Source organism: Lipomyces chichibuensis (genome assembly GCF_038497645.1).
Source record: "Lipomyces chichibuensis strain CBS 12929 unplaced genomic scaffold V1513scaffold_19, whole genome shotgun sequence".
Lineage (NCBI taxonomy): Eukaryota > Fungi > Ascomycota > Lipomycetes > Lipomycetales > Lipomycetaceae > Lipomyces > Lipomyces chichibuensis.
In genome coordinates this window covers 92,362-108,086 of record NW_027117471.1, presented here as the reverse complement: position 1 = coordinate 108,086, position 15,725 = coordinate 92,362, and the positions used below count along the sequence as shown (strand labels likewise).

At 47.7% G+C, this 15,725-nt stretch overlaps 6 protein-coding genes across 6 annotated transcripts; 3 read left to right on the top strand and 3 right to left on the bottom strand.

Annotated features, from left to right (window-relative positions):
- Positions 1-41: 41 nt before the first annotated feature.
- On the top strand, positions 42-1,685 carry V1513DRAFT_446123 (ADP-ribosylation factor family-domain-containing protein). Its single transcript, XM_066898214.1, has 6 exons — positions 42-171; positions 423-478; positions 543-579; positions 830-836; positions 894-1,306; positions 1,355-1,685. Exons 2-6 carry the CDS (start codon positions 431-433, stop codon positions 1,393-1,395), a joined length of 546 nt encoding a protein of 181 aa, XP_066753124.1. The 5' UTR covers positions 42-171; positions 423-430; the 3' UTR covers positions 1,396-1,685.
- A 378-nt stretch (positions 1,686-2,063) lies between these two features.
- Positions 2,064-5,399, top strand: V1513DRAFT_464795 (adaptin N terminal region-domain-containing protein). The gene is made up of 4 exons (XM_066900011.1): positions 2,064-2,286; positions 2,398-2,719; positions 2,770-3,147; positions 3,201-5,399. Exons 1-4 carry the CDS (start codon positions 2,258-2,260, stop codon positions 5,268-5,270), a joined length of 2,799 nt encoding a protein of 932 aa, XP_066753123.1. The 5' UTR covers positions 2,064-2,257; the 3' UTR covers positions 5,271-5,399.
- Positions 5,400-5,557: 158 nt separating this feature from the next.
- Positions 5,558-6,581, top strand: V1513DRAFT_479595 (nucleophile aminohydrolase). Its single transcript, XM_066900308.1, has 3 exons — positions 5,558-5,784; positions 5,855-5,984; positions 6,035-6,581. Exons 1-3 carry the CDS (start codon positions 5,610-5,612, stop codon positions 6,510-6,512), a joined length of 783 nt encoding a protein of 260 aa, XP_066753122.1. The 5' UTR covers positions 5,558-5,609; the 3' UTR covers positions 6,513-6,581.
- On the bottom strand, positions 6,564-9,781 carry V1513DRAFT_446110 (uncharacterized protein). The gene is made up of 2 exons (XM_066898213.1): positions 9,301-9,781; positions 6,564-9,243 (listed from the first exon to the last, which is right to left on the bottom strand). Exons 1-2 carry the CDS (start codon positions 9,725-9,727, stop codon positions 6,782-6,784), a joined length of 2,889 nt encoding a protein of 962 aa, XP_066753121.1. The 5' UTR covers positions 9,728-9,781; the 3' UTR covers positions 6,564-6,781.
- A 624-nt stretch (positions 9,782-10,405) lies between these two features.
- Positions 10,406-12,649, bottom strand: V1513DRAFT_85497 (amino acid permease-domain-containing protein). Its single transcript, XM_066900626.1, has one exon. The coding sequence runs from the start codon at positions 12,260-12,262 to the stop codon at positions 10,520-10,522; it is 1,743 nt and encodes a 580-aa protein (XP_066753120.1). The 5' UTR covers positions 12,263-12,649; the 3' UTR covers positions 10,406-10,519.
- Positions 12,650-13,552: 903 nt separating this feature from the next.
- On the bottom strand, positions 13,553-15,371 carry V1513DRAFT_431949 (amino acid permease-domain-containing protein; the record flags this gene model as incomplete). Its single annotated transcript, XM_066896390.1, has 2 exons — positions 13,553-14,999; positions 15,055-15,371. 2 exons carry the CDS (start codon positions 15,369-15,371, stop codon positions 13,553-13,555), a joined length of 1,764 nt encoding a protein of 587 aa, XP_066753119.1.
- Positions 15,372-15,725: the final 354 nt, after the last annotated feature.

Sequence of the window (15,725 nt, the reverse complement as noted above, 5' to 3'; positions counted from 1 at the left end):
CCCTTCCTGTTGCTGCTAGCAAGCTATACCCGCTGCTGCCACCGTTGTCTTTTTCTTCTACAGCGCTCGTTCTTCCTCCCCCCAATCCAATCACCTTCCTAGTCGGTACACGCTGCCCTCGTTCGGCCCCGAATCCTATCTTTCGTTTCTATCTAGCGACTCAGGCCAATTGTACGTACTTTCTGTTTTTGTTGTTAGTCCGTCGGTGGCAGTGATGGCGATACCATATTTAGTGACTGCCGGTAATCTGCCAGCTGTTTACTTTACTATAATCATCCATCCACCATCGGGTCCATCAACCTCCCTTAGCATCCATTTATCCATTTTGAATTGCGCTTGTCTTGATTTGCTTCGATTGCTCGATTGCTAACATTGTGGTACGCTGGCGTCGAACACGACGTACCGCGTACGACCAATTTTAGATTGCAGCATGGGTTTGTCTATTTCTAAGCTTCTCCAGGGTCTTTTTGGCCGAAAGGTACGTGCATCGATCCATTATGTAACCTTCCGGATTCAATTGCTCACATTACATGTGTTTGTAGGAGATGAGGATACTGATGGTCGGTCTTGATGCTGCCGGTGAGTTGTTTTCTGATTAATTCCCCCCGAGGCACGAGGCTGCACGCCCGGCTTATACAGCTTGACATTCCAATTCATCACCACATCATACTATATTATCGCAAATATTTAAATATTTATTTACGCAATTGATCATATCAAGATGAATTGCGGTGTGATTGGTGTTGAATTACGGTGGTCATGTGGGGCGGTAAGATTATTACTGTGGATGCTGACATGTGATGCGCTCTTTGCGCCGTTTGTCACTAAGGCAAAACGTGAGTGTATAATTGATTTATTACATATTCAATCGCGGATTTTAACAATTGATGCAGCACTATTCTGTACAAATTGAAGTTGGGTGAGATTGTCACCACGATTCCTACAATCGGTTTCAACGTCGAGACCGTTGAGTACAAGAATATTTCATTCACAGTTTGGGATGTCGGTGGACAGGACAAAATTCGTCCACTCTGGCGCCATTACTTTCAGAACACTCAGGGTATCATTTTCGTTGTCGACAGTAACGATAGAGAACGAATGTCTGAGGCCCGTGAGGAGCTCCAGAGAATGCTTAACGAGGATGAGCTCCGAGATGCTCTTCTTTTGGTCTTTGCCAACAAGCAGGATCTGCCGAACGCCATGAACGCTGCAGAGATCACAGAGAAGCTTGGCCTCCACTCCCTTAGACAACGAGCGTGGTACATCCAGGCCACTTGTGCTACTAGCGGTGATGGTTTATACGAAGGTAGGTTTATCGATGGAATTTGGAAAATATTAGTTTAACTGTAATTAGGTTTGGAATGGTTGAGCACAAACCTCCGTAAGCGTTCATAAAGCATAAAATACCACTAATTGGTCCGGTTTTATATAGTTACAGTCATTATTGTTTCGTTCTATAGTGTTCCATTCTATATTTTTATTATTAGCAGCAATTTATGTTACATTGATTTGTTTAAGCCTGTTTCAGTAAAGCGTTGTGTGCGTTATATAAAATGTTGTATTGATCTAGTTACATTGCGCAGCTAAACATCTTATGCTGGAGTTTGCAACTGTGGAAGTCCAATGTCATTTTGTGCAAAGCCAATATCTAATCGCAAATTCGGAGACCTGAGGATTCACTGTCTAAAAGCATTAATGTGCAGCGATAAATTTGCTGGTTCGCAACCTAACTACAAACACGTGCCTGGCCTCTTACGAACTGCCACACATTCTCGATCGGAAGCCATCCGAGTGTGTCTCCAGAATAGACTTGGATGCACCTGAGGAATTGACGACACGACAGGTCTCCAGGAAGACACTTCTGGGGTGATCAGTTTGAAAAGACGATGGTCCCGAAAGATATTATCCTCAGTTCAAAAGCCAATTCGGTGGAATTACAACCGTTGACGTCGATTTGTGGTGCGGTTGATAGCGCAAGTGTCGCGATTGTTAGGTATCTACGCCTAGCCGCAGCAAACTTTAAGACCACACCAGCATTGGCCGCAGAACCAAACCGCTGTCCGAGCTTCAGAAGAGACGCAACAGCTTATCTTCCTTCGCACACTCGACGGGGTTGTTACTCCGTGACTCTTTTGACCGAGCATATTTTTATTGTTTAGTTTGGTATATCGTTGTTTGCATTTTTATAGTTGCAATTGGTATCGGCAATAGTCCGTGGCCTTTTTTGGGCAGACGCATTTAGAAATCATTAGGAATCATGTCGACGCGAGTAAAGAAGACGCCATTGTGAGTATTTTTGTTAGCTGGGCCAACTGCTTTCCTTGTTTTCCTCAATGGAGAATTGTTCTATGAACTACTACTGCTGACAGGGATGTACGGATACTAATGGGATTATAGGTTTAAGAAGTCTCTGCACGACTTAATACGTGGCATCCGTTCCTGCAAGGATGAGGAGGCAACGGACAAATATATCCGAAGCGCGATATCAGAATGTCGGCAAGAGGTGCTCTCACAGGACATGGATGTCAAGACCATGGGGGTCTTGAAACTGGCATATCTGCAGATGTTTGGACACGATATGACTTGGGCATCGTTTAATGTACTTGAGGTCATGTCGTCGTCAAAATTCGCGCAGAAGAGAATTGGCTATTTGGCTGCCATGCAGAGTTTTGGAGCGGATACTGATGTTTTGATGCTTGCTACGAATATGTTGAAGAAGGTAAGAATATGGAGTTCGATTTAACGAAAAATATTGACTGGTGGATGCAGGATCTGGCGTCCTCTAACCATCTTGATGTCGCCATGGCAATTAGTGGACTCTCAAACATTGTCTCACCGAGTCTAGCACGCGACCTGGCCGAAGACCTTCTAAAGATGATGAATCACTCAAAGCCTTACGTGCGGAAGAAAGCAGTCTTGGTTATGTACAAGATCTTTCTGCAATTCCCCGAAGCATTGCGGACGTCATTTCCAAGACTACGTGAGAAACTTGAAGATCCCGAGATATCGGTCGTTTCAGCCACTGTTAATGTCATCTGTGAGCTTGCAAAGAAGCACCCCAAGAACTATCTTCCACTTGCACCTCAATTATTCAACATTCTTACTACATCCTCAAACAATTGGATGCTGATCAAGATTATCAAACTGGTAAGCCCGATAATGATGTAGACAGACGTGGATTGCTGATCTTACCATGGTAGTTTGCATCTCTGGCGCCAATTGAACCGCGACTAAAAACAAAGCTCATCCCGCCAATTACAAACATCATACAGACAACCACTGCGATGTCTCTTTTATATGAATGTATCAATTGCATCGTGTCCGGTGGTATGCTCAGCAAAGAAGACGAACAGCTGGCTACAATGTGCGTCGGCAAACTTCGTATATTTTTTGAAGAGACGGATCAGAATCTCAAGTTCGTCGGTTTATTGGCATATAACAAGATTGTTCTTACACACCCACTTCTCGTCGCTCAAAATGCTGATGTCATCATGGACTGCATGGATGATCCAGATTTGTCCATTCGTGAGCGCGCCGTCGAGCTTGTGGTATACCTCGTCAACACGGACACTCTCTTCGAAGTTGTCAAGAGGTTGATGTTGCAATTAATTCCGCAGTCACGAGACCAAGTATTGCCCGAACATTACCGAGTTGAAGTCGTTCGTCGCATTCTAGACATGTGTTCCAACAATACATACGCCAATGTAACAAATTTTGAATGGTACGTGGCTGTTCTTGTTGATCTTGTCAAGATCACAGAAGGTGTAAAGGATATTGGGGCAGAAATCGGCGTGGAGCTTCAAAACGTTGCTGTTCGCGTTCGTTCAGTCCGCGATTACGCTGTTGGCGCTTCAGCACGAATGGTTACGGACAAGGATGTCATGATTAAAAACCCTGAAGTCCTTAAATACGCCGGATGGATTGCTGGTGAATACGCGATTTACCTGGACAACCCAGAAATTATCCTTGACGCAATGATTAAGATTGAGCCGCAAACCCTATCCGATGATACGGAAGCTGTGTATATTCAGGCAATTCCGAAGATCTACAGCCAATATGCCGGAACAGATCGTATTCCATGGACCCACTCGCGCGCACAAGAGATACTTCAACTGACTGAGAATATCGTGGCATACCTTGAAAAGTACTCCACCTCTATGGACATTGAAGTACAGGAACGGTCCGTTGAGTTTTTGGAGCTGTTAAGATTGATTGCGTTGGCTATCAAGGAGCGGCCAGACGATGATTCGGATTTGACGCCACCAGCCTTGATTTCCCAGGCAATGCCATCAATGTTCAATCTATGGGAACTCAATCCCGTCTCGGCTAAGGCGCAAAAGCGGATTCCAGTTCCAGAAGGTCTTGATTTGGATGAGGAGTTTAATGCGCCGGTCGTGTATTCGGAGTCCGAAGACGAGGAGGAAGCGCTATTGAGAGAGCAGATTATCAAGCAGCAACAGTTGAATTCTGGCAAGAATATTAATTCCGCCGCAGCGAGTACCACTGTTAAAGCCAAAAGCAATAAATCAAAGTCAACTCGAGACGGTGCCTCATCGGAGTCTGAAGACGAGGAAGACATGGAGCGCCGTCGGCAGGAGCGACGGCGGCGTCAAGCCGAAGATCCATTTTACATTTTGGAGTCCGACAAATTTGCTTCGAAATCTCGCAAGCAGCGACAGGATTCGTCATCATCAGAGCTCTCTGGTCCCGATGATCCAATGAAGAATGAGAAGCTTGACATCGATTCTATCCCGATCATGAAGCTTGAGATCGCATCTATCGCTGCGCCGGTGACGAAAAAGAAGTCTAAGCGACATCGTACTCAGCCGGCACATATTGAGATTGCCACGGAGGAGACATTTGGCGACGAAAATGCTGCAACTAGTGTTCAACCAGATGAAGTCGCACAGCGAAGAAGTTCGGCCCGTGCTGCGTCTCACAAAAAGAGCATTTTACGTGTCGATGCTCGTGGATTGGAAAACTATGATTTAGATAGCCCCGATGAAGATGAGGCTGATAGACAGGAGGTCGAGAAATTCAAGGCCGAGATTTTGGAAGCGCGGAAGAAGGCAGCTAAGGCTGCTGAAGAGGAAGTCAGGGCTACTCACATTGTCGTCAAGAAAAAGAAAAAGAAGGCAAAAGTAGTCAAAAAGGTCAAGACGAAAGAAGGGAAGAATGACGCACCCGCTGAAATGCCAGCGGAGGAGGAGAAGACTGACGAGAAGACCGAAGCGAAGGCGGAGGAGAATGTGGAAGGACAGCAGACATAATTAGGACATGTGCTCGCTAACTACGAATGTATTCAATTCCTCATCAAGAGATTTAAGTAAGCATTTATTAGCGTTTGTAAACGAGTACTGTTGCGTACATAGAACTATGAGTAAATAAAATATCCTCAGAAAATATCAAACCTAAGACCGAGTAGGACAGTGTACAATCTCGGAAATGCGTTTGTTGGTTTCTACCAGGGAGCCAGTGTCTATGATGACCGCGGTTAGGGTAATTTTACAATATGTCAGCGCCGCGCTCTTCTGGCCTTCGCTGCCCTCTCACTTCTACGCAATCCGACATCTTAATTCATTATTTCGGTTTAAATTATATAATCTGCGATGGATCATATGCCAGAGAACTGGGGTCGACCTCGGTCGGATATCTACGGCGCATACAACTCAGCAATCCACAACGCCGGTCCAACTACTCACACGCAACAGCCATCTATCACCGGTACCAGCGTTATCGCCATCAAATATAATAAGGGCGTCATGCTCGCTGCCGATAACTTAGGTGAGTGTTGACGATATTTACTGAATGTGAATCGTTGGATGTGAGAAGCATGGTACTGATTTGTAAATAGCATCGTATGGATCACTGGCGAGGTTTACTGATCAGGAGCGCCTGATCAAGGTCGGCAAGGAGACCGTTGTTGGAATCAGCGGCGACGTGTCAGATATGCAATACATTGAGCTTCTCCTGGAACGGTTAATGTGAGTAACGAATCTATTTTATCCATACAATGTGGCTAACATTTGAGCAGAATTGAGGATAACTACGAGCAAGACGGGCATAATCTCCGAGCACCACATATTTACGAATATCTCTCTCGAGTGATGTACAATCGTCGCAGCAAGGTTGATCCTCTTTGGAACGCGATTCTTGTTGCCGGTAAGAAAGATGATGGATCGCCATTCCTTGGCTACGTTGATCTCCTGGGTGTCACGTACTCATCGCCCACCATCGCGACCGGTTTCGGTGCGTACCTTGCCGTTCCATTGCTTAGAAAGATCGTTTCAGATGATGGCGACGAGAAGAAGATTACTGAAGAACAGGCTCGAGCTGCTATTGATGAGTGCATGAAAGTTCTGTTCTACAGAGATGCGCGAAGTTTGGACAAGTATAGTGTTGCTACAGTTACGACGGATGGCGAGGTTAAGATTGAACAGAACGTTAGATGTAAGGATATGAGTTGGCGATTTGCTGAGCATATTCATGGGTATGGCACACAGAAGATGTAGACTGGATTAGGATTGCTGGGTTGTGTGTAGTATATAGTGCACGAATGGTATCTCTCATTAGTTCTTATATTGCGCATTAGACTCAATCACTTTGGACGACATTAATCTTTTCTTTTCTTTAGTCTAACTGTACATTTCCAACACTGGTAGTGGCTCAAAACAACCTGCAATAATTGGATGACAAAAAAACACCAGTTACTGCTTGTTGCCAGTCATCTGCTACAAATTCTATCGTACACTCCATTAGTCGACATCAATTCTGTACCCCATCATATAGGAATATCGTCACCAAGCCCTCGATCATCATCCCACAACTCGGGATTAGTACCTGTCAAACCATCGTCGACTTCACCGCGATAAACCCCGTCAACAGGTTGACCGTAGACAAGGGTTTTGTAAATACAAGTATACGCCTCTGAACCCCAATTTTGTGTGAACCTGAAGAACACGTTATTTATTGCGACTCTTTTAAGCACTCGAGCGGCTGGCCGTGCGAATCTGAACGACTGCAGGTGGAAAGGTCCGTGGATATCATAAGTAAACCTTCCGACCATTATATACTTGTCCATGGCCATGCATAACTTTCGCTTCGCGCCGATGTCGGTTTCTGGCCCCTTTGATGCCTTTATCTCAATGCGATCACCGCCCTCTTTGACGTCAATTAGTCGGCTAGAATAAACTCCATCCATCGCATCACACAATTCCGACCGCTCCTTGTCATTGTTCACTTCCACCCAAAATTCGAACTCCTTGGGAGCACTACGCACATCCCTTGCTAAACTCTTTGGTATATGATTGATGGCGATTTCATCGGCGTAGATCCACTCGGATAGACGAATTCCCAAAGTACCCTCTTGTCCAGGAAACGCCCAGCAACGTCCTAACGCGATTTCCGGATCGAGCGCTTCTGATGGTGTTGGAATATCTTTTGACAAGAACGATGACAACGCGTTCCATGATCCAGAACCACCGCCATATGGATCAAAATTTGCAGATGTCGTGAACGGATTTGAACGTGCGCCGGATTTGAAGTCAGCGAAGTCGTGTTTGCGAGCCAATCCGTCCTGGAATCGCATCAGCGCCTCGTCGATAAGCGTATCAATTGCCGACTGAGTTAAATTCAACGACGACCCGGTGCTGCCACTGACACTTCCTGCAAATGATGCCTTCGCAATTGAGTCCTTAACCAGTCTTTCAAGTTCGCCTTCAGAATTGCGAAGTTTGTGAACAAACTCATTTTTGACGAGGTCCATTTCTCGCCGGAGGAGGTCCAAGAAAAACTCTTTGGACACAAACGTATCCCTGTCGTCAAGATTGTCGTAATAACCCTGAATATGAGAGTTCACGTAACGATTCAGCGTCTCCTCGTTCCTAATCAAAAATTCGTCCCAAGACATGCTGTTCTCCTCTTTTTTCTCTGACTTCGAAAAGAAGTTGCGAATTTTCTCGAGTTGCGACTTAGATTCCTCCACTTCTGTTTTGGTAGGAAATGCAGCTTGCAAATACTTCCAAAACTCTGGCGTAATGTACACAGATCCGTCATCTTCAAACCTCACTGGCAGCCGTTCCGGCAATATTTTGTCAACAGCATTTATTGCCGATTCCTGCACTATGGATGCGATTCTAGACAGCGCGTCATCGACTCTAGATTCAAGATCCATCAAGCTCGAACTCACGAACTGAATCCTTGAGTCGTGGGATTCAACTTTGCCTTCCAGCGTCTTGAACTGCTCTTTAACTGATTCAACGACTGTATTACACTCCGTCAGCAATGACAATATATTCACAACCTGTGCGTCAAGACTCGTCAACCGGCTATTGAAGTCGCTGTCGATAGCATATACACGCTCCGTTAATTTGCCTACTGCTTCTTCGGCATCTTCATGACGAGATTGAAATTTTCGAAATGCCGCGCTCAGCGCCGAGTAGGACTCTTGCGCCGCGGCAGTCGACCTTAAGGACTCAGATTTAAGGTGCTTAAACTCGTCCGACGAGGCGACTTGCTGCATCAACGAGGACTTGACTGCATCCTGTATGCCGTTGAATTTAGCCTCTTGGGCCTTAACATACTGGACATAATCGTTCTTGAAAGTCTGCGATGCAGAAGAGATCTTTGCAAGCTTTGTTTCCAGATCTAACAATCGAATAATAACCTCTTCGTTTGTTTCTGGTGCTCCTAGAGGTACATCAAAAGGCGGGAAAATGGACTGAAGTTTGTCCACTACTGTTCCAGAATTGAAAGATACGGCGACTAAATTGGCACCGATAGCTGCGAGTACAATAAATAATGAGAATAGCAAGACATTTTTTGAGAAGACCGGAGCAAATAGGTTTCTTGCATACATCAGCAGTGTAAATAATTGAACTTTTAATAAAGACCCAATTACAAGAACCTGATCGCCGACTCCGGTTGTCTCGGGCAACTCCTCGTCTAATAGGTCCTGATCACTTTGCTGGTCCTCTTCATTGACCTGTGAGAGATCTCTGTCTAGTGTGGTTTGCATGAGAGTGTTGTCTATGGAAGCATTTATTCCGATCCGCGCGTACGCAGCTTCTTCTTCGCGGAAACTGTAGTTGGGGTCTATTTCCGGTGAAACTTGCCGTGATGGTCGTGGTGTGGAGCCACCGGAACCTGAATATCTTGAGCTAAGCCGCGGTGATCGACGAGAATAACTTGATTTGCTTCCATTCGAGTTCTCTGACGCGACAAGGCTCTCTTTATCCGACTCGTCTGCCCAAAGCTGCACGTTAGCACGCTCTGCCAGTTTCGAAACCATCTTCAACATACCGATGGATCCAGCAATACTAGAGCTCCGTAACGACCTTTTCCGCTCATTCGTTTCATTTTCGTGCTGCTCGCTCAGCGGTCTCGTCTTCCTCGTCGACCGCGTAGCAGATCGGGTACTATACACATGCACCTCTTGTTCTGGCTCAGGTGTGCGATGAACCGCCCTCGCCCTCGACGTCATTATATTCTCTTGCGCAACGGGTATACTCTCCAACACGTCCGTTTCCTCTGTTTCCTTTTCGTACTCGAGAGGCCGTCCGCGCTCTGTGAAAGAAGAAAGCGATGCCGCAGCAGCCGCGGCAGCAGTAGAGCGCTCCAGTTGACTTTGACGACGGCCTGGTGGCGCAGACGGTACGTTAGGTGGGACTACTGGCTGACGCCGATTTGTGCGAATCCTGCGAGTGCCTACCGGGGTTGTTGTGAACATCTCCCGATCGGCAGGTTGTGGTTGCTGGTGTGTTGTTGTAGTGAACGATGCTGGTGTTGGGTAGAGACACGCGTGGGATTTGTTTTGGAATTAGGATGCTGGCTGGCACGGGACCCTTACATTGACGTCATGCCCCTGACAGCAATCCAAACCGGACTGTAACAAAAACCTTACATACACAATATACTATTAGACGGCAACCATGGAGTGCGAGAGCTATGTACACATAATGCAGCACCAGTGTCTGGTATATCGTGGTATCAAAGGAGCGTGAGTGCTTGCTTGTTGATAAGCTTGACAGTAAATAGACAATGCTGCCAGTTCAACGCTGGCACGCGAATATAAGGATCCAATCATGAAGAATTCTGGATAGCTAATTGCAATCATCCTCTCCAATATGGTACTTAAAGCCAGATACGGACAAATTTCCTTTGCCGATATTGTCGATACTGTGTACAAGAACTTACAAAGGCGATGAATGATGTGGTGAATAAAAGTTGGTCCTGTCTGGAAACCACACCCGCAAGTCAAATACAGATGAAAAACAAAATAATCCCCCTTCATGTTCAATTGTCACAAAATATTACATACTCCATATTTCTACTTTAAACCTAATTCCGAAAAAAGTCAACAATCGTTCATAGCGAAACAACACCACATTAATAAGTCCTCCTCTTTTAAACGTCATTTTAGCATCGCGCAGTCTCTCTGCGCGAGGGCTTGAGATGGAAACAAGTCTTATTCTTGTTTATCGCGTTGTCTTGTCGCTCCCAAGTTTCGAATGCTTACCACTCAGCACCAAAACTTATAGACTCTGTACGCGAAACTACATTGTTTCAATGCCAGGCGCTCTGCCCGTAATTCTTCGATAAGCGTAGCACAATCCACCTCGCGCCGTCCACTAACCAAATCCGCCAGTGAAGGTCTAACAAACTTTGTCTTCCACACAATTTTATGCACGGCGAAAAAACACAGGACGACGGGCACCGCGAGATAAGATTGGAAGAAATCCTTGACGTTGGTCGAGCCGGTATGTGGTGCGATTGCAATCCAAAATTGAGAGATCAGGACTAGGATGTTGAGGAATAGGCCGAGGTAGGAGCCAATTACGCCTGGTTGAGATTTGAACTCGAGTTCGTGGATGGTGTGGCCCTGGACTTTCCATGCGCGGCGGAAAAGGATGTGGGCAAGGCATACTGAGCTCCATGTGAATATGGACGACAGGCCGGATAATGCGAGAAGCCAGTTGAAGATCTCGCCTTCGGCGGGTGAGGAAGAGATAAATGCGAGCAGGCCGACGCTGGAGGTCACGATGATAGCCACTAGCGGACGACCGCCTTTGTCAATGTACGAGAGGAATTTGGGGGCGAGGCCCATTTCGGAGAGGGAGGTCAGCGTGCGTGAGCAGCCGTACACAGCAGAATTGCCGACTGACAGGACAGCGATCAGTATTACGACGTTCATGACAGATGGGAGGCCAGAGATGCCAGCGTTCTCGATCGCGATGACGAACGGCGAGGCGGAGGCGTCGACCTCTGACTTGGCACCGAGTAGCTGCAGGTTGTTGTAGGGAACAAGAAGGCCGACGAGTGTCAGAGAAACAATATAGAAAAGAGTGATTCGCCAGAAGACTTGCTTGACAGCAGATGGAAGCGTCTTGCGTGGGTTAACTGTCTCTGCAGCCGCAAGACCAATGAGTTCGGTGCCAGAAAACGCAAAAGCAGCAGTAACGAATACAGAACAGAGACCCTTGAATCCATGGTTGAAGGCTCCAGGATCGTGCCAGTACTTGCCGCCTATATAGCCACCCACAGGACCACCACCGCAAACGAGCACAATGCTGAGAATACTAAACCCAATAACAGCAATGACCTTAATAAGCGAAAACATAAACTCGGCTTCGCCGTAGCCCTTGACTCCGAAGAGATTGATAACTACTATCACGACCCAGAAGACCGCGATCCAGACCGCGTTGTTGATGCTCACGTGCCAGTACTGCAGCGTGATGGACGCCGCGACAAGTTCGAGTGGAAAACAGATGAGCCACTGCAAGGCGTAGTTCCAACCCATGGCGAAGCCCCATGCCGGGTCAATGAAGCGGGTAGAATATGTCGAGAACGATCCTGCGACGGGGAAAACGACCGCGAGTTCGCCGAGGGCGTGGACGACGGTGTACAACATGAGACCAATGATGCCAAAGGCGATTAAGAGCGCGGCGGGACCGCCGTCGTTGAGCGCCTTGCCTGAGTTGACAAATAGCCCAGTGCCGATTGAGCCTCCGATTGCGATCATCTGGAGATGACGGCTCTTGAGACGGCGCGCGAGTTGCGAATTTGCCGTGCGCTTGACGGCGACTTCCATGTCGTAGCCATTGGCGTTGGATATGCAGTCGGAGTTGGCGAGATAGACCTCGTTCGGGCGGAAGGAATCGATAAACCTGCCCCATGGCGAAGCCGGTGGACCTGTGGCAGACTGGCTAACGGTTCCTATCGAACAGGACCCAACGTCAAGAGACTTTTTTGGTTCAGAAATCATCTGAGTGCGTAAAGTATTGTGTGGTTATCCGGAGGCTAGTTAGTATCAGGAGTGCGAGTCCGGAACAGGGAAATGTGAATACTCGGCCGAGGAGAAATTGGAACCAACCTTATACTCATGGATATTGCGCAACTATCGCGAAATTGAAAAGAGCTCGTCCTTGTAGCTGGGTTTTCCAAAGTATAAGGAATATGACAAGGAGATATAGATTGATGATAGCATGTGACGTCGCCCGATCAGATGACAATAACAAGGACTCTCTAAGTCGGTAGAGGCCGCAACCGCCTTTAACAGAAAGTTTGGATTTCCGACAGATCGCTTGGCTAGCTGTTCGATGGTGACGCTTTTATGATATGATATTGATAAGCTTAATCACGTTGATACGGTGATACCCCTCGCGCATGTCATTTGCTGGATGATACGGTGGCGACCACACGACTCGTCCGAATCCAAATCACAGTGAAATAGTAACCCCAAAAAGCGGCGAGGCAGGTTTGGCAATATTATTTAATTTTGTCTCGAAGAGTGCGACTGTCAACTCCTGGGCGACAAAACATAACTGTCAATCCACCGAAAAGCGAACACAGTCCAAATAGCAGTCTAGTTTTAGTTAAGTGACAAACTTGCCGTTAAATTCCATACTATACCGAAATCAGGAAGTGAGAGCCCAGTGCGGGCACTCTGGGCCAATATCTAATCCGTAGTGGCTGATACCGATTTATCACCACGCCGCAGCGCGATCGCAGCTCGAAATATCTCCGCGGACATTTCTTGTCAACCCCACAGTCGCATCCCGTTCTCCATAATTTTTTGATCATCCAAGACATGGTCTATGCGCCTAGCCAAGAGGGTATAACAATCGGAAATCCAAAACGAGCAATGAATCGAACAAACCTTGCTACTTGAGGAAAACGATCGTGCAGGACACACCCCGTCCAAGTTACATTTCGCAGGTGATATACTCATTACACAGGGTCCATACATATGCACAATGCAGTTTCACTAGCTGCTCAAGTACCTCTAATATCGAGATTCTGTTTCGTCGTAGCTGGGAAATATGTAGTTGCGAAAGCCTAGTCATGCGGCTGCGAACGTCTGGCTCCAATTCTATGTTGAGATTGTGCACAAAACTCGTTGTTGGTCTTGAACATGACTGGATGTCTATTATATTCAAGTTCCTGACATTATACCCATTCTCCTCATATGTTACAATCGAACTTTTACTACAAAATAATATAAGTAATACTATTTATTCAAAACAACCAAAGTCCGGTACCCATATACAACCCGTTAACACCAGAACTTGTAAATCCGAACAAGCACATTCCGTTGCTTCAACTCCTCCCTTTCGGCCTTCAACTCTTCGATCAAAGCAGGAATGTCCAGTTCTCGTCGGCCGGTCACCAAGTCCGCCTGAGACGGTCGGACAAACGGCGTCCTCTTCCAAACCTTGTAAAAGATGTAAAATGCGATAACGACGGGAGCGGCGAGGTAGGTTTGGAAGAAGTCGGATGCGTTGGGAGTACCGCCTATCGGCCAGACTGCGACCCAGAATTGTGCGATCAAAACGAGGATGTTCAGAATGAGACCGAGGTAGGAGCCAATTACGCCCGAGTGAGACTTGAAAGCGAGTTCATCAAGAGTGTGGCCCTGGACTTTCCATGCACGACGGAAGAGAATATGTGCGAGACAGACAGAGCCCCAGGTAAAGATAGAGGATAGACCGGAGAGGGCGAGGAGCCAATTGAAGATGTCGCCTTCTTTGGGAGAAGCGGCGACAAAGGCAAGCAGGCCGAAGAGGGATGTGACGATTACTCCGGCAAGCGGGCGACCGGCTTTGTCAATGTACCCGAGAAACTTCGGGGCTTGGTTCATTTCCGCGAGACATGCAAGTGTACGAGAGGAGCCGTAGATGGAAGAGTTGCCGACAGACAGGACGGCGATCATAATGACGACATTCATAACAGAAGGCAGGCCCGAGATGCCGGCGTTCGTAATCGCGATGACGAATGGCGAAGCGGCGGCGTCAACCGAAGACGCGCCGAGAAGACGTTCATTGTCGTAAGGGACAAGGAGGCCAACGAGCGTGAGTGCAATGATATAGAAGAGCGTGATACGCCAGAAGACTTGCTTGACAGCAGATGGGAGCGTCTTGCGTGGGTTGGCGGTCTCAGCGGCGGCAAGGCCGATCAGCTCTGTGCCAGCGAACGCAAAGGCGGCGGTCACGAAGACAGAGCAGACACCCTTGAAGCCGTAGCTGAACGCGCCAGGGTTGTGCCAGTACTTGCCGCCAATATATCCACCAACTGGGCCGCCACCACAAACGAGGACAACGCCTAGAATGATGAAGCCAATGACGGCTATGACCTTGATCATTGAGAACACAAACTCGGCCTCACCATAGCCCCTTGCACCAAAGAAATTGATCACCACAATCAAGGTCCAGAAAATGGCGATCCAGACGGCATTGTTTACATTGACGTTCCAGTACTGTAGTGTGATGGATGCTGCGACGAGTTCAAGAGGAAAAACAACGAGCCACTGCATAGCGTAATTCCAGCCCATGGCGAAACCCCAGGCTGGGTCGATGAAGCGGGTCGAGAAGGTCGAGAACGATCCAGCGACGGGGAAGACGACCGCGAGCTCGCCGAGGGCATGGACAACGGTGAACAACATGAGACCAATGATGCCAAAGGCGATCAGGAGCGCGGCGGGACCGCCACTGTTGAGAGCTTTTCTATATTCAATTAGAAAGAAAGCCAGAGGTAGTTCGGAGATGATCAGCAACTTACCCAGAGTTGACAAACAGACCGGTACCGATGGAGCCACCAATAGCGATCATCTGCAAGTGACGGCCCTTGAGACGGCGAGCGAGGGGAGATTCGGCAGTACGCCTAGCAGCGGCTTCCATGTCGTAACCCGCGACATTTACCTCACGAGAATTGGCGAGATAGACATCGCTTGGGCGGAACGAGTCGACGAACCGGCCCCAGGCGGTGGCGGGTACTTCGGTGACATGGCCAGTATATTTTGACTGGGACGAGGAGTCAACTGTAGTGGATTTGTAGGCGGGAGTATCGTCGCCCTCTTTGTAGTTCTTCTCAGACATGGCGAATACAGAAATGGCAGAGTGAGCAGATAACAGGAACAGAGGAGGCAGACCGCCATGCGGAAAGCCGTATTATATACCGGCAGATGCAAGAGAGCACTCGCGACTGGCATGGCTAGAGCGGTGTATATCAGGCGCGTGGACTGTTCAGTGTGAAGTGTGAAGCCGGAGGTATTCTCCGAGGACAGGAGTGATTCGGGATGTCGACGGGGTACGAGTGGTCCGGGTAACAGTACGTGATGCTGTGCCCATTTCTCACGTACACCCCGCAAGAAGCCCCTTTCGCCCATATTAAAGCACACCACTCAAGTCATCGCCTCATTCTTGCACGCAACAACGCCTTCTAGGATGGCG

Bases quoted from the DNA above. Each gene is read 5' to 3' on its own strand.
- V1513DRAFT_85497 (XM_066900626.1), bottom strand. From the start codon at position 12,262: ATGATTTCTGAACCAAAAAAGTCTCTTGACGTTGGGTCCTGTTCGATA.
- V1513DRAFT_464795 (XM_066900011.1), top strand. From the start codon at position 2,258: ATGTCGACGCGAGTAAAGAAGACGCCATT. The intron at 2,720-2,769 runs GTAAGAATATGG...TGGTGGATGCAG, and splicing joins CTACGAATATGTTGAAGAAG to GATCTGGCGTCCTCTAACCA. The intron at 3,148-3,200 runs GTAAGCCCGATA...TTACCATGGTAG, and splicing joins TGATCAAGATTATCAAACTG to TTTGCATCTCTGGCGCCAAT.
- V1513DRAFT_446110 (XM_066898213.1), bottom strand. From the start codon at position 9,727: ATGTTCACAACAACCCCGGTAGGCACTCGCAGGATTCGCACAAATCGG. The intron at 9,244-9,300 runs GTATGTTGAAGA...AGCTTTGGGCAG, and splicing joins TAGTATTGCTGGATCCATCG to ACGAGTCGGATAAAGAGAGC.
- V1513DRAFT_479595 (XM_066900308.1), top strand. From the start codon at position 5,610: ATGGATCATATGCCAGAGAACTGGGGTCGACCTCGGTCGGATATCTAC. The intron at 5,785-5,854 runs GTGAGTGTTGAC...ATTTGTAAATAG, and splicing joins GCTCGCTGCCGATAACTTAG to CATCGTATGGATCACTGGCG. The intron at 5,985-6,034 runs GTGAGTAACGAA...ACATTTGAGCAG, and splicing joins CTTCTCCTGGAACGGTTAAT to AATTGAGGATAACTACGAGC.
- V1513DRAFT_446123 (XM_066898214.1), top strand. From the start codon at position 431: ATGGGTTTGTCTATTTCTAAGCTTCTCCAGGGTCTTTTTGGCCGAAAG. The intron at 479-542 runs GTACGTGCATCG...ATGTGTTTGTAG, and splicing joins AGGGTCTTTTTGGCCGAAAG to GAGATGAGGATACTGATGGT. The intron at 1,307-1,354 runs GTAGGTTTATCG...AACTGTAATTAG, and splicing joins CGGTGATGGTTTATACGAAG to GTTTGGAATGGTTGAGCACA.